A 24,387-nucleotide genomic window follows, 5' to 3' on the forward strand; every position below is an offset into this window, starting at 1 on the left:
TCTCATTTTCTTACCAAAGTATTTTTCATAGTCCACAGAGATTCCTGGAGTCTTCCCCTGCTGCTTTTCTGACCTCATTCCCTACCTGTCCTCCTCACTATTTATTCTAGTCACATTGACTAATGTGCTGTTTTTGTCAACATGGCAAACATATTCCCAGTTCAGGGCTTTTGAACTCTCTTTACCCTTCCTTGAAACATGTTTTCTTCCCTTATGGTTTTTGGTCTCTTCTCAAATGTCATCATTAAAGCAGCCATTTTCAGCCTTTTTCATCTCATGGCACTCATAAACTACTAAAATTCTGGTACACCAAAAAATAAATATTTTGCTCATCTGACCAAAAAAATAGGTATAATTTTGATGATACTTATTACACCGGATGGCTACAGTTGGGTTGGCTGTTGTCATTTTTTTTATTTGACAATCTAAGGAAAAAGAGGTCAGTGTCTCTGGCTGAATAAGTCAGGTGTTGCATGTTTTTAAAAAGTGCTGTCTTAGAGTAGTTTCCCCTGAATGTATAGTATGCCACACGCCCCTAGACACTCTCGTTCTAACCTTGCTTTATTATTTTTTATCATGGTATTTGTCTTTCCTTGTCATGTTGTATGTTGATTTGCCTGTTTATATATGTCTCTCCTCCCCAACCCTGTTTGGTCTTTTCCTTTGTGGAGGAGAGACTTGGAACGTACAGTGCCTGTCGCATAGAAGATATTCAATAAATATTGTTTAATAGATGGACAGGAATGTAGATAATGCAGTTACTGGTTGATCTAGCTATTGATGGTGGGAAGACATCCTTTACCTCAAATATTTACTGAGAAAGAAAAGAAGTAATTGTGGCTTCTCAATCTAAAACACAGTAATTCCTCCCTAGTACAGATGGGAGGATGAGTATTTTCTTTTCTAAATATATTAATTTATATTACTCAGTTTCCATTAAAGATAAATTATGTAAAATGTAGGGCCATGAAAAAAATAAGTAAAACATTGCAAAGACATTTGAGGCAACAGGCAAATATATGTTTAGATATCTAAGAATTCCTTGTTACAAAAGCTTTAAAGATTTTTAGTAACTTTTTTGAAAAATATATTTTATTGATTTTTTACAGAGAGGAAGGGAGAGGAAGAGGGATAGAGAGTTAGAAACATCAATTCAGTTGCCTCCTGCACACTCCCTACTGGGGAAGTGCCCGCAACCAAGGTGCATGCCCTTGACCGGAATCGAACCTGAGACCCTTCAGTCTTCAGGCTGACGCTCTATCCACTGAGCAAAACCGGTTAGGGCTTTAGTAACTTTTTAAAAAATTACAAAAGCAATACATGTGAGGAAGAATTTTAAAGAACATCTTTAAAAGGAAAAAAAAAAAATAAATTGCCATAAACTTGCAACCAGAGAGAAAAACACTGATCGTAAAAATAATGCTTTTGAACGGTCTGATTAATTTATTTTCTTAAAATAATGTGTAAAATTAACAAGAGATAATAGTTTTATAATAAGAAAAAGTTACCACACAAATTAATAGCATAAATATGCTTTTCTGAAGGAAAATTAATTAGATATTTTAGAAACAGCTGATTATATAAAATGTGTAATAATTACGGTGTAAGCAGGGTTTGTGTTGTACTTTTAAAAAAATTTCTTGATTTTGAGAGAGAGGGGGGAAGGGAAAGAGAAACATCAGTTTGTTATTCCACGCATTTATGCATTCATTGATTGGTTCATTCTTTTTTTTTTTTTTAATCTTCATTGTTGAAAGTATTACATATATACTCCCCCCCCCCCCCCCCCCCCATTAACCTCCTCCAGCCCGCCCCAGGCCTTCAGCACCCTATTGTCTGTGTCCATGGGTTATGCATACAGGTCTTTGGTTGCTTACCTCCACCCAACTTCCCTCTGAGATTCTGCACTCTGTTCTGTTGGTTCATTCTTGTATGTTCCCTGATCTGGGATTGAACCCATAACCTTGGCATATCAGGATAACATTCTAACCAACTGAGCTATCTGGCCAGGGTTTTGTGTTGTACTTTTATTTTGTTTTTAATATTTTTATTAATTTTTAGAGAGGAAGGAAGAAGAAAACATTGATATGAGAGAGAAATATAGATCAGTTGCCTCCTGTATACCCCCTACCAGGGATCGAGCCTGCAGCCTGGGCATGTGGCCTGACCAGGTATTGAACTGGCAATCTGTGTATGGAACCACACTCAATCAGCTGTGCCACACTGGCCAGTGCTGTGTTGTACCTTTTTAAAATATGTATATATATTTTTTCTTGATTTCAGAGAGAGAAAGGGTGAGGGAGAGAAAGAGATAGAAACATCTATGAGAGAGAATCATTGATCAGCTGCCTCTTGTACAACCCCACCAGGAATCGAGCCCACAACCCCGGCATATGCTCTGACCAGGAATTGAACCATGACCTCCTGGTTCATAGGGTGATGCTCAACCACGGAACCACAACCGCTGGGCTATTGTACTTTTAATATGCTCTTTTTTCCTTAGAATAGGATCAATGAAAGTTACTTGATTCAAGAAATTTGATTTGAACAACAAATACTTTGACATTTATGTTTTTAATACATTTATTTGGTTCTCCCATTTTGAAAAAGTTTCAAAGTAAAGCTGCCTTTAAGTAAATTACAAAAAGATATTTTCATGTCAACGTTTATTTTTTCAACTGATATAAAAATATTTTTAATTTTTGAGTAGGCAGTATATTTAATCCAGCAATGTAAAGGTATGCTGTGAAGTCTCTCACCTGTTCTTCATATGCCCTCTTCCCACCTACAGTACACATTTTGTCTTTTCATCAGTTTTTATGCAAATATAAACATATAAATGTTTATTGTATATTTGAGATCTGATTATCAGTACTCATTCTTTTTATATTTTCTCTGTATTCTGTTGTATGTCTGCCATATAATTTATTTAACTAGTTTCTTATTCATGGAAATTTGGGTTGTTTCCAATCATTTACTATTATGTACTCAAATAATCTTGTATAGATATCATTTTTTACATGTGCAGGTATGCCCAAAAGATATAAAAGCCTAGAAGTGGGATTTTCTCCCAATAAGGGTTGGACTCATTTTAAGTCCCAACAACAGTGTATGAGATGTCCCATTTACCTCAGATTTGACAATAGAATGTGTTGTCAGATTTTTGGTTTCTGTTTATATAACACATATATTATTTATCTTCCTTAGAAACTTCAGGTTTTGTGGATAAACTATTTGAAAGCCTCTATACTAAGAACTACCTTCCGCCTTTGGAACCAGTTAAGCCTGAGCCAAAACCATTAGTCCAAGAAAAAGAAGAAATTAAAGAAGAGGTAATGCAGAGTTTTGTTTTGGGGGCATCTTTTGCCCCATTACCAATATTATTCTTAGTTGGAAGTTGACCTCTTTAGAAGTGATGGAAATTTGTGGGGTTTGAGCATGGTGCAAAGTCTTTTTCAGGGCTTCTTAGTTTCTCGAACTTGAAGAGTTGGAAGAATTTCAGATAGCTTGTTTAGAGATCCAAGAAGTATTTTAGTGTGATATTGAGGAATTCAGAGAAATCTTATCCAGTGATTTTTAGAAAAATAAAACTTCATAAGTATTGAGGCTTAATTGAAGGAAAAGTACGAATGAAACCTCAAGAGAACTCGTTAGGTAACACATTTTCACATAAATAGAGAAAATAATATAATTATAAATGTAACTCATAGGAAAGAAAAGGAAAAAATGTTTATACAATGTTGAGATATAAAATGTGATTATAGATGGTTTGAATTGAATCAAGGAAGAAATTTTATAAAGTTCATATGTGATTTCTTTTTATGTATAGATAACAGTATTACTATAAGAATATATGTTTTAAAATCAAGCTGCATGAGTTAAAGTAGTAGCTCTAAACAAAGCTACTTAACTGTTCATTTGCATATCAGCAAAATGATTATAGTAGTATATACTTATCTCTTTAAGGATTAAATGAAATTTTATTTGTGCGCACACACATCTTAGTCCAATGCCTGGCACATAAGTGTTGGTTATTATACAGAAATGTTTTCCAACTTTTGTGTTTATTAATAATTATTTAATGAACTTTTATTTGGGAATAATTTTAAACATATGAAAATTACAAGAATAGTACCACAAATACCCATATACCATTTACCTAGATTCACCTATTGAAAGTTTGCCTCATTTGCTTTCTTTATATAGACTCAGAATTATTTTCTTCTGAATATTTGGGAGTAAGTCAGGTACATCATGACCCTTGACCTCTAAATATTCAGTGTGTATTTTATAAGAATAAAGATATTCTCTTAACTAGCTATAGTACTATTATTAGTGTCAGTAAATTTAACATCAATAAAATACTGGAATCTACTGTCTGTTTTCTAATTTTGTTTGTTGACCAACAATGTCCTTTTATTATAGCTTGTGTTTTTTCCTCTTCAATACAAGATCATTGTAAAGATCACATATTGCATTTAGTTGTCATTTCTGATACATTTTTAAATGCTAGGATGATAGAATTGATTCAATGTTAAAAGAAAACAAAATAAAATACTTCATTAAGACTCATTGAGATTACTATCACTGTTTTTATTTTTGGCTTATGCCCTTTAATTGTCTCGTAAAATCTTTAAAATTAAAAGAGGCTCTTGGTATGTTTTCTCAAGTAATGGAAATAGGAAGATACTTTTCTTTTGTACTTGATAGAGTATAATTTTGTTGATTGCATCCCAGTGGAATAATATATCTTCTGTATTTCCTATGAATTGGTAGAACGATTTTTAAACCTAATCTAACAATTGTATAGTGTTTTTGCCAGCACCATATGGTTGCCATATTGTGGCTTCCATTTTATAACATTCATTAACTTTTTGTTCCTGTAACCTTTTCTATGAAATAAATCTAAAGTTCTCCTCAAATGAATTATAATTAGGAAAACTCAAATCATTTTACTATACGATGCTTAGATTTGCTATTTCTGCTGTTTGAATTTAAAGAATGGATTTTTGTTTTCTTCCTACACTTTTCTACCTTAAATTAACACTTAAAAATTAACATATTGCTGGTAATGTAATTTCAGCATCTTTTTATTTCTGTTTCCAAACTTTTTTGGGTGTGATATGACTTTAATATTTCAGTTTATTTGTGCCCTCTTTGTGCCAGTAAGTTTGTCATCAGGTGGGTGTGTTTTGTATTTTGGAGGCCTGTTCTTGTTTCTAATGAGTGTTTCCATATAGGTATTTCAGGAGCCAGCAGAGGAAGAACGAGATGGCAGAAAAAAGAAATATCCTAGTCCCCAGAAGACTCGTTCAGAGTCTAGTGAACGAAGGTTTGTGTATATTTTTAATTAGGAGGATATTGGTAACTCACTTTTCAGTTATAAGGGCATTGAAGAGATTTTTAAAATAATGAACTGACTTCTCTCTCTCTGAACCGATTAAAGGAAAAGTTACCTTTCTTCCTTCCATTCTCTCTTTTTTTGTCTTTGTCTTCCTTTTATAAACAAGCATCATTATGTGCTTTCCCCAAGAGCTCAGGGGTGGGAGCAGTCTCCTTAGAGAATAATAATGAAATGTTCCATTTGGTTAGGGGTGCTTAATATTAAAATCATCCATAGCATTTTATATTACAATTAGTGCATTTTATATTTTGAATCATCAGCCTACCATCAAAAAATTAGTCTTTGTTTAAGAAAACTTTGTTTTGAGCCTTTTTTCTTTTCCAGTTTTAAATATCTGTTTTTTTCTCCCACCCCTCCCCATACTTTGGGTTCACCTCTTTTTTTTTTTCACTTCTCCCTACCCAGTGTACTTGAGGGAATGTTGTTTCTTTTTATATAGTGGACTAGAGAAATTTTGTGGTGGTCCTACGGCTTTCTAAAAAAGCGTTTATATTATGAATTTTGATGCATCAAGGAGGGCATTACATACCACCGATTTGTTTGAAGACTTAGTTTCTGTATCTCCTTATGGCTTTTATATCTGTGTATTATAGGACACGTGAGAAGAAAAGAGAAGATGGCAAGTGGAGAGACTACGATAGGTACTTTGAGCGGAATGAATTGTACCGTGAGAAGTATGACTGGAGAAGAGGCAGGAGTAAAAGCCGGAGTAAGAGCCGAGGCCTAAGTCGAAGTCGAAGCCGAAGTAGGGGGCGCAGCAAAGACCGGGATCCAAATAGGAATGTTGGTGAGTAGAGGCTTCTTCCTAAAATCTGCATAGTTGCTTATCTTCCTGTATCACAAGAGTATGAGAATTTCTCTTAAAGGCAAATGTATCTTTGTTATTTCTGAGCAGTGTAAAATCTGTAATTGTCTCCAAATATTTAATATTGATTTTGTTAAAAAGATAGGGCTCTTAGGATAGTGTCAATGGAGTTTGACTCAAAAGAAGTTATTCATAAATGTATTATACTTTGTGCATGTCTAGACTTAAGTCATCTTGTATAATTGAAACAAATGTCCTTTAATCAACAAAGCTATTGCTGGAGGAAAAGGATTGCTGGCCCCTGCCCTCTTCCCCTATTTCCCTCCAAAAAGAATTGATTTGCTTTAAGGTTGCCTAGAGTTTGTAAAATTAAAAAAAAAATTAAGTATATTATTGGGATCCCAGCCAGTGATCTCCCGGGATGTCATTTTGGAAATCAATTCTTGGATAGCATTTTTATTAAATATCAGCGGAGAAGCTGGCTTTTCTTCATTATGTATTGGTATTGATGTTATAAGAGATAATTTTACATAAGTTATTGGTCAAGATATGTCACGTTGATGTTCCTACTTTTAGGATATTATTAATAATGAAAGCACTTTTAAATACTGATAGCTCAGTAAATTTACTTCAGTATTCTCCTTTCATATTTTTCAAGTGAAAAAATACCCATGTATTTCAAGAATAAATGTCTGATCTTGCTTTTTATTTTTATTTTGTTTCTAAAGCAGAGCACAGGGAAAGATCCAAGTTTAAGAGTGAAAGGAATGACTTGGAGAGTTCATATGTGCCTGTGTCTGCACCGCCTCCAAACTCTTCGGAGCAGTATTCCTCTGGGGCCCAGTCTATTCCCAGCACTGTTACTGTGATTGCACCTGCGCACCACTCAGAAAACACAACGGAGAGTTGGTCCAATTACTATAACAATCATAGCTCTTCCAATTCTTTTGGTCGAAACCCACCACCAAAGAGGCGATGCAGAGATTATGATGGTAAAAATTCTCTTATTATGCTGTACCCAAAAATACTAGTAAAGCAGATGTTGCTCATATTGTATATCTTTTCATTGTAGTTCAGATTTTATTAAAAGGGATGAATGAGGTGAATCTCTTCTGGCATATGCTTATTTACTTGTTTGATTTAGTAGTTTTGGCTCTTATTAACAGAATGTTCAAATTTGACCCTTTGTTTTTTGTTGTTCTTGTTACTTCAAACACTAAGTATAACTTGGTAAATACTAGGAATTATAACTTCTTTGTGTGGTGTTTGGTGCTTAGAATTTGTTATTTGCTGACTTTCCACTTGAATGAGTGAATCAGTGTGTATTTTTTTAAAACTTTAAGTAGGGTATAGAATCAAATCATAATTGAAGTCTTACCTTACTTGTACCCTCATCTCCCAGCCACAGAGCTCTCCTTCCCAAGGCCAATTTAATGTCATTAATTTCTTGTGTATCTTTCCATACGGAGTCTCTGCATGAAGAGCTTCCTCGATATTTTTTAGACTTTTAGTATTATATATGTACAAAAAAATGTGTTTAACTTATTCTTTTTTTTAAAAAATTTATTGTTTAAAGTATTACAAATAGTAGTACATATGTCTCCTTTTTAACTTATTCTTTATTGATGCCCTTTTGGGTGTTTCTAATATTTTGCTGTTACAAACAGTGCTGCAGTGAATAATCTGGTACATGATGTCCACTGGAATATTTTAAAGTTACAACTTGCAGTTATAGCAAGACTGGTTGCTTTAGAATAATATCATGAAAATAGGTAGTGGAATCATATAATTCAAGTCTTTTATCTCTTATCACCCCACTCCCAGCCTTTGTGAAATTTATATTCCTTTAAAATATCTGAATTTGCCGTGGCTGGTGTTGCTAAGTGGTTAGAATGTCAGCCCGTGTGCTTAAGTGTTGAGGGTTCAATTCCTAGTCAAGGTCACGTACCTAGGTTTTAGTTTGATCCCCTGCCCTGGTTGGGGCAATTGCAGGAGGCAACCAATCAATGTGTTTCTCTCACCTCAATGTCTCTTCCCTTCCTTTCCCCCTTCTTCTTTCTCTAAAAATCAATGGAAAAATATCCTTGTGTAAGGATTAATAACAACAGAACAAATCTGAATTTTTATTATGAAAATTTCATAGCAAATGCATTAATGGTGGCTAGTAGCCGTTTCTTGACTCTATTTGCTGACTCAACAAATCATAGTGTCTTAGTGAAGAAAGTAGAGTACACCTGCCCTGACCGCGGGGATATAGGATTATTAACAGAACAACCCTTAAGAAGAGTTTAGACTCCTTGGAGGGAAAACACTTTATAAATCAGATTGATGGGTGTTTCAAGACTTGTTTTCTTTTCTGAATTCTAAGTAGATCATCATAAGATCTTTTTTTTCTTCTTACAGAAAGAGGATTTTGTGTACTTGGTGACCTTTGTCAGTTTGATCATGGAAATGATCCCCTGGTTGTTGATGAAGTTGCTCTGCCAAGCATGATTCCTTTCCCTCCACCTCCTCCTGGGCTTCCTCCTCCACCACCTCCTGGAATGTTAATGCCTCCAATGCCAGGCCCTGGTCCTGGCCCTGGCCCAGGCCCAGGCCCAGGCCCAGGCCCAGGTCCAGGTCCAGGTCCTGGACACAATATGAGACTTCCTGTTCCCCAAGGACATGGCCAGCCTCCACCTTCTGTTGTGCTTCCCATACCAAGTAAGTATATGTTCATTGACTGTTTATTGCAGAATTATATTTCAAATAATCCATCCCATTCAGCTAACTTGACACTACATTTAAAGTTTTTGAAAAGTGAATTAATTATAGAATTTAGAATATATTCCTATCATTAAAATTCCGTTTCCTTTTTTTCATCCACTGTTGCATTGCATTATTTGTAGCACTTACAAGTATAAATATTATCAGTAGTGGCTATGTTGACCTGGAGTCAAAATCTTGCTAGTTGATAGCATCTTAAGAAAGCCAGTATTTTTAAGGTGTCAGAAAAAATAACATGACAGTAGCCCTGGCTGGTGTGGCTCACTTGGTTGGAGTGTTGTCCTGTGCATTGCAAGGTCTTGGGTTCCATTCCTGGTCCGGGCACATACCTAGGTTCTGGGTTCAGTCTCTTGTTGGGGTGTTTAGGGGAGGCAACTGATCAATGTCTCTGTCTCACATCAATATTTTTCTCTCTCTTTCTCCCTCTTTAAAGTCAATTAAGAAAAAACAAAACAAAACATGTCAGTATAATGACATTTCCTTGCCTTTAAAGAAAATTTCTTCAAGAATCTTGAAATAATTTCAAAAACATTTTATTATGGAAAATTTCAAATATACACAGAGGCGGAATAATATATGTTCCATATGCACTGTTACCCAATTTCAGTGGATTATCAGTATTCATCTGTTTTTGTTTCATTTTTCTCCCACCCCACCTACACATTTCTTTTGGCTTAATTTTTGCTGGAGTAAATGTCAAATGTTACATCATTTTACTAATATATATTTCATTATGAATCTCTTCACTGAAAGGACTATTTTTTTTGTTTGTTTTTCATAAACAAATAATGTGCTATTATCACATCTATCAAAATTAATATTAAGAAACTAGAGGCCCAGTGCCTGAATTTGTGCAAGGGTGGGGTCCCTCGGCCTGGCTGGTGATCCGGGGCTGATCGGGGCCGATCGGGGCCATCTTGCCCCATCCCGATTGGGCCCGATTGGGGCTGGCTGGCCGGGAGGAGGGACCATGGGAGGTTGGCTGCCCAGGGGGAGGGACCTCAGGAGGTTGGCCGGCTAGGATGGAGGGACCACAGGAGGTTGGCTGGCTACGGAGGTTGGCTGTGGGAGTGCACTGACCACCCAACCGGCCAGGGGGAGGGACTGCGGGAGGAGCATCTGCCCCCTGGTGGTCAGTGCATGTCATAACTACCGGCCAGTCCTAACGGTCGCTTAAGCTTTTATATATATAGATGTTTGAGAATGATCATTAGAAAACCTTAGCAATTGCTAATTTATCAGAAACTGAAGTAAGACTAAACTTTTTTAGTATAATTGAAAAGGTTGTGGAGTGAGTAGTTTACATGTATGCAAGTGTATAAGAAAATATATACTTGATGACATTTAACATTGCTAGCAGATTGCAAATTATTATTTTTTGAAAAATGATTGTTATTCACTTTGGTAGTTTTTAAAATGTTCTTTTTATTTATAATTCTGAGCACATGCTTTTATTGATTTTAGGGGGAGAGAGAGAGAGAGAAAGAGAGAGAAACATCTATGTGAGAGTGAATATCTTATCAGTTGCCTCCCCCATGACCGGAAATCGAACCCATGACCTTTTGTCATATGGGACGATGCTGCAACCAACTGAGCGACACTGGCCAGGGCTACTTTTTATTTTTGAAATTATAATAGAAGTTGCAAAAATACTTTAGTGTGATTCTGTGCATTCCTCACCTAGCTTTTCTGTAGTAATGTCTCTTATAGAACATATTTCATTAAAATTGCTAAAGGTTTTGAGACATTTAATGCATAGATTTGGTCAATAAAAATATGAAGAGGGAAGGTAGGGGTGGGTGGGTGGGTGGAAGAGATCAACAAAAGAACTTGTATGCATCTCTGCATAACCTATGCATACAGACAATAGTGTGGTGAAGGCCTGGGTGGGGGTGGGCTAGAATGGGTCAGTGGCGGGGAGGGGGATAAGGGACATATGCAATACTTTCAACAATGAAGATTTAAAAACAAACAAAAAGTAATATGGTCCTTTATAATTCAGCATTTGTGAATATTTATTGTCACATAAATGGTATACTTGTATAGTTCAAATTGATGCTATTCCCAGGTAAAATAGCACCTTTATGTATAGAAATTCTTAAAATAAAAGTTATCTCCCTGAACTTATTAAAAGTTAAACCAAGACTGTAATTTCCCCCCAGTATTTTGCTAGAACAAATTTAAGGAAACAGAAAAGTTAAAAGAACTATATATTGCCTGGCTGGTGTTACTCAGTGGTTGAACATTGACCTATGAACCAGGAGGTCATGGTTTGATTCCTGGTCAGGGCACAGGCTCAATCCCCAATAGAGGGCATGCAGAAGGCAGCTGATCAATGATTTTCTTTCTTTCTTTAAATATATTTTTATTGATTTCAGAGAGGAAGGGAGAGGGGAGAGAGAGATAAAAACATCAATGATAAGAGAGAATCATTGATCAGCTGCCTCCTGCATACCCCTTACTGGGATTGAGCCCGCAACCCAGGCATGTTCCCCTGACCAGAATTGAACCTGGGACCCTTCAGTCTGCAGGCCAATGCTCTATTCACAGAGCCAAACCAGCTAGGGCTATAGTGAGTATTTTTATTAGTTAGGAAATATTAATGCAGTGTCTTTTACTTATTGTTATCCATAGGACCACCCATAACACAGTCAAGCTTAATAAACAACCGTGACCAGGCTGGGTCAAGTGCAGTGCCCAATCTTGCACCAGTGGGAGCAAGACTACCTCCTCCTTTACCCCAGAACCTCCTTTATACAGTATCAGAACGTAAGTAAAAATAGTTTGACTTAAAATTGCTCAGCAAATAGCCATTTTTTTTCATATCAGTGTTATACTTTTTAAAATACAATTAATTTGTATACTTATGGACTGTGCTATATAAAATCGTATTTGTATTTTCACGGTAGTTTACTGTGTGGATATGTTATATAGCTGGATTTTAATATTCTGTATGGGAAGCAACCAGTTGATCTGTCTCTCTTACATCAGTGTCTCTGTGTATCTCTCTCTCTCTCTCTCCCTCTTTTTCCCCCTCTCCCTTCCGCCCTTTCACTCTCTGAAAAGCAATGGAAAAAATATCCTCAGGTGAGGGTTAACAAAAAAAAATTTTTTTAGTGTAATATATTTTTCCAGTCATACTTTTTAAATATCTTTCTATTAAGTTGCTTTAAAAGTTATTTTTATCTTTTAATAAAATTGCCTTTGAGAATTAATTCAAGTTTATTTTTATAAATACTGTAATTAATCATTTCAGAAAATTAGAGTTTGCTTTAGTTCAAATGAAGTAAAATATATGTATGTTTGCATTGTAATAAAGAACTTGAACTATGCTCAAAGCTTAACAAATTGAGAAAGTTTAAATTATGGATATTTTATTATCATTAAAATTACCATGAAAAGTCACGGCATAGAAAATAGTAGAAATGAAAAACAGCATATCAAATGGTATTTAATTGTGAAAATTATGTCAGTAGGGACCTAAAGTAAACAGAAAAATAAAATTTGGATTTTTTGAGGTAAAAATAGGACTATGCTCAATGCTAGCTATGTACTGAGAATATACTGATTAATAAGATGATTTGCCCAGCCAGCATGGTTCAGTGGTTGAGTGTTGACCTATGAACCAGGAGGATAAGGTTTGATTCTGCTCAGGGCACATGTCTGGGTTGCTGGCTTGAGCCCCAGTGTGGGTCGGGTGTGCTGGAGGCAGCCGATAAATTATTCTCTCTCATCATTGATGTTTCTATCTCTCTCTCCCTCTCCCTTCCTCTCTGAAATCAATAAAAATATATATTTTTTAAAAAAGGAAATGGCCGTGACCGGTTTGGCTCAGTGGATAGAGCGTTGGCCTGCGGACTGAAGGGTCCCAGGTTCGATTCCGGTCAAGGGCATGTACCTTGGTTGCGGGCACATCCCCAGTGGGAGGTGTGCAGGAGGCAGCTGGTCGATGTTTCTCTCTCATCGATGTTTCTGGCTCTATCTCTCTCCCTTCCTCTCTGTAAAAAATCAATAAAATATATATATATATATATAAAAAAAAGCAAATGATTTTTCTCTTAAGAAGCAAAAAATTATAATGGAAAGAAATATGTAAAAACAACAAAACTCAAAACCAATTACAGTGTATTAAAAGTAAATGAACAGAATGATTCAGAAACACAAATGACAAAGGCACTAATTCTGCCAAAAATGGAACCTTCATAGTCTGTAATTATCAGTTGTTTTGGAAGAGGAAAATTGAATGTTAAAAGAAAAAAATTAACCCACTGTAAAACGAGGTAGGATACGTTAATTTCAGATGGTTCTAGTTTAGAAAAAAAACCTTTGTAGTTTTGTTGTTTTTGTAAAATGTCAGATACTTTGAAAAGGACTTAAATAATGAGAAATGCTATATAATTGGATTATATATCATTGTCTGGAAAAACAGCAATTCATACACCTATTAAAATTAATTATTGCCCTGGCCAGTGTGCTTCAGTTGTTGAGCATCGCCCATGCACTGTAAGGTCACGGGTTCAATTCTAGGTCAGGTCTCATGCCATGGTTGTGGGCTCGATCCCCAGTAGGGGGCCTGCAGGAGGCAGCCTATGGATGTTTCTCTCTCCCTCTCCCAACTCTCTAAAAATCAATAAAAACATATTTTAAAAAAAGATTTAAAAAAATCACCTATGTCCTCTGAAGCATTTAAACATTTTACCCAAATTTGAAGTCATCAACTCAGTATCTATTATTTTGGTTTTCACAGGATCATTTTTAAATTGACTCTTTACTATCTTAAATTTGGTCTGTTTTTTTTTTTTCTTCTTTGAAGAAGACAGAATGGAATCTATAATAATAAAAGCATAATATGGTAATTAGACCGGACGTCCTTCCGGGTGAAGCCTGAGTCTCAGGTGCCAGAGGGAAGCCAGTGCTGGCAGCCAGGGATGGAAGGCCAACTCTTTTTTTATAACTGCTAACTAAGCTCATTGTACTAGGTGTGTGGAAAAGTTATCTATCTATCCCAGTGGTCGGCAAACTGCGACTCGCGAGCCACATGCGGCTCTTTGGCCCCTTGAGTTTGGCCACAAAGTTTGAATCGCACTGTACATGCACGCCTGCACGTGGTATTTTGTGGAAGAGCCACACTCAAGGGGCTGCAGTTTGCCGACCACTGATCTATCCTATATAATCCTATATAATAAAAGCCTAATATGTTAAGTGTCCAGTCGTCTGGTGATGGGTCAACTGTTCAACCAATCAAAGTGTAATATGCTAATGATATGCTAAGGCCACTCAACCACTCACTACGACATGCACTGACCATCAGGGGGCAGACAGTTGACTGGTTGACCGGTCGCTAATACTTGCACTGATCACCAGGAGGCAGATGCTCTGCTGGGGTCCAGCTGATCGGAACTGAGGAAGATGGGCCGGACACTCCCTGGAGCCCTCCTGTGGTCCCTCCTTGACTCTGGTCATGCACTGGTGGGGTCCCTCTGCCTGGCCTGTGCCCTCTCGAAATCCGGGGGATGACCCCTCTGGGGGATGTCAGAGAGCTGGTTTCAGCCCGGTCCCGCAGGCCACTCCACTCAGGAGGGCGCCAGATGCAGAGCTCACAGCTGGCGAGTGCTGTGTTGGTGGCGCGAACCTCTCCCAATCGGGACTGGTTGGGTGTGAGCCCGTGGCAGGTGCAGTGGGGCTGGGATGAGTGGGAGTGGCAGGTAGGAGCTGCAGGTGGTGTTGGACTGCGGGTTTCGTCCTGATACCCACAGGCCTCCCCGAGGGACCCCACCCGTGCATGAATTCATGCACTGGGCCTCTGTCCTACATAATAAAAGGCTAATATTCAAATCAACTGAATGGCAGAACAATTGGTTGCTGTGATGCACACTGAACACCAGGGGGCTGACACTAGATGCAGGAGCTGCCCCTGGTGGTCAGTGTGCTCCCACAGGGAGAGCACCATTCAGCTAGAAGCGGGGCTCATGGCTGGCGAGCACAGCGGCAGTGGCGGGACCCTCTCCCGCTTCCATGGCAGTGCTGAGGATGTCTCACTGACGGCTTAGAGCAGAGCGGGCCTAAGCTGTCAGTTGGACATTCCCCGAGGGCTCCCGGTCTGCGAGACGGCGCAAGCCAGGCTGAGGGGACCCCTCCCTTCCCCCCAGTGCACGAATTTTGTGGGACCGGGCCTCTAGTCCTATCTAATAATAGACAAACATGGTAATTGACTGTACCTTTGCTACGCCTCCCATTGGCTAATCAGCACGATATGCAAATTAACCGCCGACAAAGATGGCAGCTAATTTGCATACTGCAGGCAGGGTGGGACAGCGTGAGCCGCCAGCGCGCCGCCATCCAGGGCAGGCCTGCCGCTGCCTTGCCGCCTGGGACCCAATTGGCCATCGGCGGGTCCCGGGAGGCAAGGCAGCCCGCCCCCAGAAGCTGGCCCCAGAAGCCGGCCGGGCCTTAACTCTATCAGTAAGCACTCTGACAGTCAGTGGCATAAATGCACCAATTAAAAGACAGATTATGAGGGTGAATCAAAAACAAAACCCACTTTAAATATAAAGACACATATAGATTAAAAGTAAATGAATTAAGCTACAGCCTGTTTTTCTCAGTGGATAGAGCATTAGCCCGTGGACTAAAGGGTCCCAGGTTCGATTTTAGTCAAGGGCATGTACCTCAGTTGCTGGCTTGATCCCCAGTCTCTATCAAAGCATGTGCAGGAGGCAACCAATCAATGTGTCTCTCCCTTTCCCTTCACTCTCTCTAAAATTCAATGGAAAAATATCCTTGGGTGAAGATTAACAAAAACAAAGTAAATGGATTAAGTAACATTAAAGAGATTATAAGAAAAATATATTCCAAATTTTGTTAGTTGTATAATGGTTATGTTTAAATTATTAACACCTAAGAAATTTGGTGAAGGGTACATATAATATGCTGTAGTATTTTATAGTTTTTTTTACATGTATGAGATTATTTCAAATTAAAATATTAAAAAATTAATAAAATATTAATTGAAATGTATCTGCATTACATGAAAAATCTCCTAATTGCTTCTAGCATAATTTATTAAATTGTGCTAAAATTTACAAGGGTTCAATTAAAAGATATCTTAATTCTAAATGATATAATAGAAAATATATAATAGTGCAGTTATAAGCACTTATCTGAAAACAAAAATTTAAAGAAGTGAATTTAAAGAAGGGATTAGCCAAAAAAAATATATGCACAACCTGTGGACACAGACAACAGTATGGTGAAGGCCAGAGAGAAGTGGGGGGCAAGAGCTGGGTAGAGGGGGCAAAAGGGGGGAAATAGGGCATCTACACTAATAAAAGAGAAACATGGTAATTAGTGTCACTCCACTACCCTTCCCATTGGCTAATCCCCCTGTCACTCACAGAGTAGAGCCGAGATATGCAAATTAACTGGCAGCCAAGATGGCGGCCGGCAGCCAGGCAGCTGATGCGAACAGGGAGGCTTGCTTGCTTCAGTGATGGAGAACTCCAACGTTCCCCGCCTGACTTGCCGGCCTCTCAGCTGCAACTCTCAGCAACTATGTTGTGAATAAAGAAGCTAAAAAAACTCCAGAAACCTGCTTTACTCAGCAGAGCTTCAGCCAGCCGGAACGCAACATTGTATCAAATACAGACGGTAAACAAAGGCCAGAAACCTGTTTTCAGCAGCTGAGGCCTCAGAGCTAAAGCTGGCCCAGAATAAAAAAAAAAAAAAAAGAAGAAGAAGAAAAAGCGGTTGGGAGCTTCAGTCCCAGCCTGAAAACAGCCCTCAGCCCCTCAGCCAGACTGGCCAGGCCACCCCAGTGGGGACTCCCACCCTGAAGGGTGTGTGACCAGCTGCAAACAGCCATCATCCCCTCAGCCAGACTGGCCAGGCACCCAGTGGGGACCCCCACCCTGATCCAGGACACCCTTCAGGGCAAACCAGCCAGCCCCACCCATGCACCAGGCCTCTATTCTATATAGTAAAAGGGTAATATGCCTCCCAGCACCGGTATCAGTGGAGCCGAGAGGCCTCCCGGCACCGGGATCAGTGTGACAGGGGGCAGCGCCCAAACCCCTGATCGCCCTGCAGCTCTGTGTGTGACGGGGCGGGGCCCCAACCCCCCCGCCCCCCACGGGTCCTGCTATGTGTGTGACGGGGTAGAGCCATAACCTCCCCATTGGCCCTGCCCTGAGTATGAGAGTGGCGGCACCCCAACCCCCTGATCGGCCCTGCTCTGTGGGTGATAGAGGGCGGCGCCCCAACCCCCCCAGCCCCCCCACGGGCCCTGCTCTGTGTGTGATGGGGTAGAGTCATAACCTCCCCATCTGCCCTGCCCCGAGTGTGACAGTGGCGGCGCCCCAACCCCCTGATCGGCCCTGCTCTGTGGGTGACAGAGGGCGGCGCCCCAACCCCCTGATCCGCCCTGCCCTGAGTGTGACAGGGGGCGGTGCCCCAACTCCCCTATCGGCCATACTCTGTGAGTGACGGGGGAGCTCCTCAACCCCCTGATCGGCCCTGCTCTGTGCATGACAGGGGGGAGCTCCCCAACCCCCTGATTGACCCTGCTCTGTGCATGACAGGGTATGGAGCCCCAACCCCCCTGATGGGCCCTGCTCTGTGCGTGACAGGGGGTGGCGCCGCAACCTCCCCATCGACCCTGCCTTGAGTGTGACAGGGGGCGGTGCCCCAACCCCCCAATTGGCCCTACCCTGAGCGTGACTGAGGGTGGCATCGCAACCTCCCAATCTGCCCTGCTCTGTGCATGACAGGGGAAGGCGCCCCAACTCCCCAATCGGCCGTGCTCTGAGCCCGACCAGGGACTGCACCTAGGGATTGGGCCTGCCCTCTGCCACCTGGGAGCAGGCCTAAGCCAGCAGGTCGTTATCTCCCGAGGGGTCCCAGACTGCGAGAGGGCACAGGCCAGTCTGAGGGACCCCCCTTCCCCCGAGTACACAAATTTTTGTGCACCGGGCCTCTAGTTGGTTCTTTATCACAACATTGAGGGTCTCATTAGATTTCTTGTAGATCTCAATAACTTTATCGGCGGCTTCTAGACAGTTCTTGAGAGACCTTAAAAGTGTGGTTCTGAACTCAATATCCTCCATTGACAGTTTCGTCCTGTTTCTTTGTCTCTGCATTTTTTATGCTTTCTTGGTGCACCCCCTAGTGGTCTTTGTGTGCAGTCTTGTTGTAGTTAAGCCTTGATTGTTGTAGTTAATACTAGGGGGATTTGACCTCCAGGCCAACTGGCTGTGAGATTCAGCTGTGTCTGCAGTGGGAAAACTTCTGTCCTCTAGGGAGGTGCTAATCTAGCCTTTGCCTGAGGCTATCTGGCAAATGGCTCTGTGCAGGGCTTGGGCGGGGCGGGGCGGGTCGCCCGAGATCAACAGAGCAGGTGGAGGGAGCAGTTATGGCTGCTCTCAGTCCCGTTCCCAGAGGCTCTGCCTCTCAGAGTCCCAGCAACCGCTGCAAACCTCGGAGAGAAAGCTGCCCTCGCGTTCCGACCGATGCCAGATAGTCCCGCTACTCCCGTTTAAGTCTGGGTCCTTAGAGACTCGCCCAGAACTGGAGCTCAGAATCTGAGACTCCCTCCCGATTGAAAACGACAGCTGTGCCCTCAGCTACCAGCCTGCTCCGCGCGTACCTCCGCACCTTTGTATTTTCCACACTGCGCCTCCTCTGAGTCTCGTATGCTGTTCTCTTTCCTTCTAGTTGAAGAATTTCCCCTCAGCCAGTCTTCCTGTGGTTCTGGGCGATGTCCGTTCCGCCTTTTAGTTGTATTTGTGAAGTGGTTGTTCGAGGCAGCTAACTCCGGTGTTTACCTATGTCGCCACCTTGGTTTTCTCCTGATTTTTTAAAAACTTTTTATTGTGGAAAAATTTCCAATATGCACAGGAGAACAAATATTATATTACAATCTTCATGTCCTCATTTACCAGCATTAGTGTTTATCAACATATGATTAATCTTGCTTCATCTATAACTCACCCCTGACTTGATTTTATGGAGCAAGCCCCAAACATAACATTTCATCTGTAAAAACTTAATTTTCTCTAAAAGATAAGGATTAAACACACACAACACACAATCACAATACTTTATCACACTCCCCCAAAAGTTTGTAACAGTTATCCTTTGTCAAACATGCCAGTCAGTATTAATAGTTCTTAGTTGTATCATAAATGTCCTTTTTACACATTATATTTAGGTGATATGCTTCTTAAGTCTTTAAATCTGTAACAAATTTCCCAATCCCCCCCCCCCCCCGCCCCCTGATACTTACTTATTGAAGAAACAACTCATTTGTCCTGCAGAATTTTATTTTTTTATATCTGGACTTGGCACAGTGCATCCCCTGGTATCATTTAAGACATTCCTTTATCCCCTGTATTTCCTGAAAATTGGAGGTTAGATCTAGAGACTTAATTAGGTTTGGCTTTTTCTTTTGGGGGCATGAATATTTTATTGATGGGGTTATATATTTCCTACTGCAGTACATCATTATATTCATAATACCAAGTTGTCTTCTTTCTGTGTTAAAGATTTTCTTCAGTGTGTACAGGTGTTTTCATCCTGACCCATCCATTTTAACAGTTGCTCATGGTTTCGGCGGCCATTGTAATTATTGCCTAGATCTGTTGTTTCTTTAGGGGTTATAAAAGTGTCATATTGTAATTATATAATTTCTTGTACATTTATTGGCTAGCATTCTACAAAGTAAAACTCGGGAGTGTTAGCTGTTTTGTTAACCTGAAATGTAATTTTTACAGGAAAGATGGGATAAATGCTTGTTTCGTTTCATTTACCAGTTTTAGAATAATGAATTGGTTTCCTAGTATCTTCCAAAGGGGACCACTGTATTTTTTTAAGTATCATAATGAACTCATGGATTTTTAGCATTTGCTGTTTCACTCCCTTACAGCCCTTTTCAATGTCCAAATTTCATCTTTGACCAGTGGCTCCTGCAGGTTGTTTTGTTTTTGTCATGCTAGTGTTTGATAGCCATCTTGTTTCTGGAAGGATAAGCTATACCATGGTGCACCACCTTTTTCATCTTATAAATTGTTGGCTCAGGCCTAGAATCAGCCTTTTATCAAAACAACTGTTTAGCCCTAGCCAGTTTGGCTCACTGGATAGAGCGTCGGCCTGGGGACTGAGGGGTCCCAGGTTCGATTCTGGTCAAGGGCATGTACCTTGGTTGCGGGCACATCCCCAGTAGGGGGTGTGCAGGAGGCAGCTGGTCGATGCTTCTTTCTCATTGATGTTTCTAACTCTCTATCCCTCTCCCTTCCTCTCTGTAAAAAATCAATAAAATATATATTAAAAACAAACAAATAAAAAAACAACTGTTTATTTTTGAAATAGTATTTAGAGACTTCAAAATGTGTTGAAGAAAATTAGGCTTCATCTGAATAAACAGCTGTCTTTCTGAAGTGTTTGAACACATGTTCTTTGTCATTTGTTTTTTTTAAAAAGACATTCTGCAAACTAGTCTTTTAGTTTCCAATTTACTTTGAGGTAGTTACTAATTAAAACTACTTGTTACATTGAATGCTGTATCATAAATCTAAACTAATCACATGACTGAGATTGTACTCGTTTTTTTCTCTTTGGCACACTACATTCTTCAAGAAATCGTCTGCAGTAGGTCATTCTCAACTATTTTTAGATCATTGAGGATATGTTGAATTGTTTTTGCAGTGTAAGAGATCAACCCTTTTCTTTTTAAAAAAATCTTTATTGCTGCAAGTATTGCATATGTCCCCTCTTTTTCCTCATTGATCTCTTCTAGCTGATCCTTTTCTAATGTAAATTTGGAAGGGATTGGGTCTGAGCACACAGTATGTAGTCAGCTATACAGTATATGTGTCACTTCCTCCTTTGTTCCTTATATGGGAAGAGAATGTCATAAATTTTAGCACATCCATTTCTCGTCTGCATTTACTATGAAATCAAGTGGATGCTTTGTGGCTTGTCCTATTAAAATTTATTAAAAATCTTTTGGAATTTTATAACTTTTAAGGTCATTTCATCGGGTGTTTTAAAAGATTCTAAATTCACTTTATTTTGTCTTGTGTCACATAGTGAATGCCTGATTTTAGATATAAATTACTAAGTCCTAGAAATAGGTCTTACATGTGGTAGTCTGTGAAAAAGATACTGTTAAATGACCAGCCAAAGGGAGGTTTTGTTCCTCGATACCTTGTCTTTTTTCATCTTGTTCTAAAAAATTTGGCTTCATTGCGTCTGACATTCTCGCATCCATATATATATTCTAAGTGTGCTTCTTTCATAAAGTGGTTCTTAATATTGAAATAATTTCATATGTAGTGGCTTATCTGTTTATCTGGGAGTTTGTCCTTTTTTCCCTTACTCTATATTTGTTATCCGCCTGCTCATGGGATAACAAATTTGCACTGTCTTAATTTTTTCTTTTGAACATTTCTTTTTCTCTGCAAGGGTATGTGTTTTACTTATGTGTCTTTTTTATATATTTTTAAGTTCTTTTATTATTGTGGGGTTTTTTTCCTGCTCTAAGATATGGGAGGTATATTTTGTGCCAACCTGAAATTATATGAGTTTGAGGAGTGTATTTGTTTTTGTTTTTTAATGAATGTGACAGCCTTTATAACCACATGTCTCATTGGATGCAAAACTCTGTGTACATAATAGCTCAGGGTTCCTTTGTCTAATAACTTGATATGTTTGATCAGTTTAGGCTAAAATTAGCACATAGTTATTCTACTTAAGCTTATAAAAGATGAAGATTATGCAGTTATACTACCTAATTCTTACCCTTTCTTTATACCTCAGTGCATTCTAACCAGTTTACATGTCTGTTTCTTGAGTTAGAAAGAATCTCAGTCACCTCTTTCTCAAATACTGTTCCTATTGTTGTATTTTCTCGGTTCTTGGCTCGAGTCTTGGGAAGTACATCATTACCTAAGAGAAGCTTGTGACTCGAATCCAGTTGCCCTCCTATTCTTTCCTCTATAGGACAGCCCATGTACTCTCGTGAACATGGTGCTGCTGCATCTGAGCGACTTCAGTTGGGGACACCGCCTCCTCTGTTGGCAGCTCGTTTGGTGCCACCTCGAAACCTCATGGGATCCTCCATTGGGTACCATACCTCAGTCTCCAGCCCCACCCCTCTGGTCCCAGGTAAGCTTTGCTGCAGACGGCCACCCACCTCTTTGCTCTTTTGTACCATAAGCTGGCCAGCCTGTGAGATGACCTGCCATCCTGATCTGCTGTCCCAAATCCCATTAAAGCTTTTAGGTAGTTTTTTTTTTTTTCTTTTTTCTTTTTTTTCTGTTCTTTGATTTGTCCCTAGTGGCTGCTAGATGATTAGGCCTCCTGTGTATCTATCATCTCTGGTGTCTTCTGTATTTACTTTCATTGCTTTGGTAACAAAAGTCATGCTTGTTCCTTAAACTAGTTTCTAATCTGATTAGATAGGAAGAGAATATATATTTGTATGTTTTCTAGCCAGTTATACATTACAAGAAAAACTAGGTTAATTTTTCTTTAAAACAAAACAAAAACATATGGTTTCTTGCTGATTGTGGACAAACATGTTTCCCCCCACCCCTTGTTGTATGGACTGGCTGTATAATGTAGTGATTTTTTGAAAACTTTTCTCCTATTTCATGTATATTTTGAAGACATATGGAATGCTTTGTGGGTATCTGATGAAGTTTTTAATTTCTCACCTTGTCTTTATTTAGTTCATTATAATTAACTAAAGGACTCTTAAGTTTCTTGAGTTTTGTGTATTGCCAGGAACTGTAGAACAAGGTCATTTGATTATGTACCTTCTTTAACTTTCTGCAGCCTTAACTGCAAATTTTCTGTTAAGAGAACCAAGTGGTAACTGAAAACTTTTTAAAGTTTCTTTTCTTTTTAAAAAAATATTTTTATTGATTTCAGAGAGAAAGGGAGAGAAATAGAAACATCAATGATGAGAGAGAATCATGGATCGGCTGCCTCCTGCATGCCCCCTACTGGGGATTGAACCCACAACCCAGGCATGTGCTCTGACTGGGACTCGAACCTGGGACCCTTCAGTCCATAGACTGACGCTCTATCCACTGAGCAAAACCAGCCAGGGCACTGAAAACTTTTTTATCATAATTTGATGATCTTATGCTCTGAATCATAGAACTGATTGGTCAATAATAAAGATCTTGTAGCTGAAATTTAATATGAATTACATAAAGAATATTTTCGTTAAGGAAAAAAAAGAGACGCAAGGACTTCTAAATCACAATTGCAAAAATCACTATCTTCACTCAGTCTTAATCCTTTCATTTTATGTAGGATGAAAGAGGATATATATCATTTGGAGACCAATACATTCAGTAATAACACCAACAAAATAGTTACTTATCATAAGAATTTAAAAAGTTAAAATTTTAGTTGTAGAGAAAACAAAAGGGACATGATAAAGTGTCATTGATGGGATGGGTGGTAGTAAGATAATGATTACATTGATAAATATAAAATTTATTTATTAGCTTTTTGAAATAAAACATTTGAAATTTGCATTATGTATGAAGCCAGCTATTATCTCTCTAGTGTAAAGTGCAGATAACGTAATCAATCTGTTTTTTCCCCTCCTAATTAAAAGAGTACCTAGAAATTGGTGAGACATAGTAACAGAGGCAACTCATCTAATCTTTTATATATGGTGTTCCATGTATGTGAAAATTTCTCTTAAAAATGTGTATTGAAGTTTGAATAAGGTGGTTAATGTATAGGATAAAAATGATTAGTTAAATGAATCTGGAAATATATCAGTAATTAATAATGAGCCCAGCTGGTGTGGCTCACTGGTTCAGTTCCTGGTCAGGTCACATGACCTGGTTGCAGGCTCAGTCCCCAGTAGGGGCTGTGCAAAAGGCAGCTGATTAATGTTGTTTCTCCAATGTTTCTATCTCACTATCCCCCTCCCTTCCTCTTTCTCAAAATCAAGAAAAACATTTAAAAAAAAATTTTTGTGAAAGAACAGATTTATGTGTCTGTTTTATGACGAAGCGCTTTTGTGACAAAGCACTTTTATTTCTTTCCCTTCCAATAGGTGTGTCTATATACTGTAACTCAAAGAGAAATACATATGGATTGATCTATTAATAGAAGAAAATTTATTTTTGGCAGTTATTTTATAGTAATGAGAGATTATTTAAATGCTCTCTGATTTGTTCTGTGTTTTGTTGTTGGTTTTTTCCTCAGATACATATGAACCAGATGGTTATAATCCAGAAGCTCCTAGTATTACCAGTTCCGGTAGATCTCAGTACAGACAGTTCTTTTCGAGAACACAGACACAGCGCCCAAACCTGATTGGCCTAACATCTGGAGATATGGATGCAAATCCAAGAGGTGAGAGCACCTTGAATGTTTCCTGATGCTACGT

At 39.1% G+C, this 24,387-nt stretch overlaps 1 protein-coding gene across 3 annotated transcripts in view; it reads left to right on the forward strand.

Moving 5' to 3' along the window:
* RBM27 (RNA binding motif protein 27) overlaps positions 1–24,387 on the forward strand; it is a 66,807-nt gene that overhangs the window by 13,730 nt on the left and 28,690 nt on the right. The window contains exons 3-10 of one of the 3 annotated variants that reach the window (XM_081091195.1): positions 3,208–3,332; positions 5,241–5,332; positions 5,998–6,191; positions 6,938–7,201; positions 8,613–8,912; positions 11,610–11,744; positions 21,969–22,133; positions 24,204–24,353. In XM_081091195.1, coding sequence (XP_080947321.1) covers positions 3,208–3,332; positions 5,241–5,332; positions 5,998–6,191; positions 6,938–7,201; positions 8,613–8,912; positions 11,610–11,744; positions 21,969–22,133; positions 24,204–24,353 — 1,425 coding nt within the window. The remainder of the gene's footprint in view (positions 1–3,207; positions 3,333–5,240; positions 5,333–5,997; positions 6,192–6,937; positions 7,202–8,612; positions 8,913–11,609; positions 11,745–21,968; positions 22,134–24,203; positions 24,354–24,387) is intronic. The other 2 variants (XM_081091196.1, XM_081091197.1) reach the window with 2 other exon arrangements.

Source organism: Myotis nattereri (genome assembly GCF_964212035.1).
Source record: "Myotis nattereri genome assembly, chromosome: 5".
In the NCBI taxonomy this organism is placed as follows: Eukaryota; Metazoa; Chordata; class Mammalia; order Chiroptera; family Vespertilionidae; genus Myotis; species Myotis nattereri.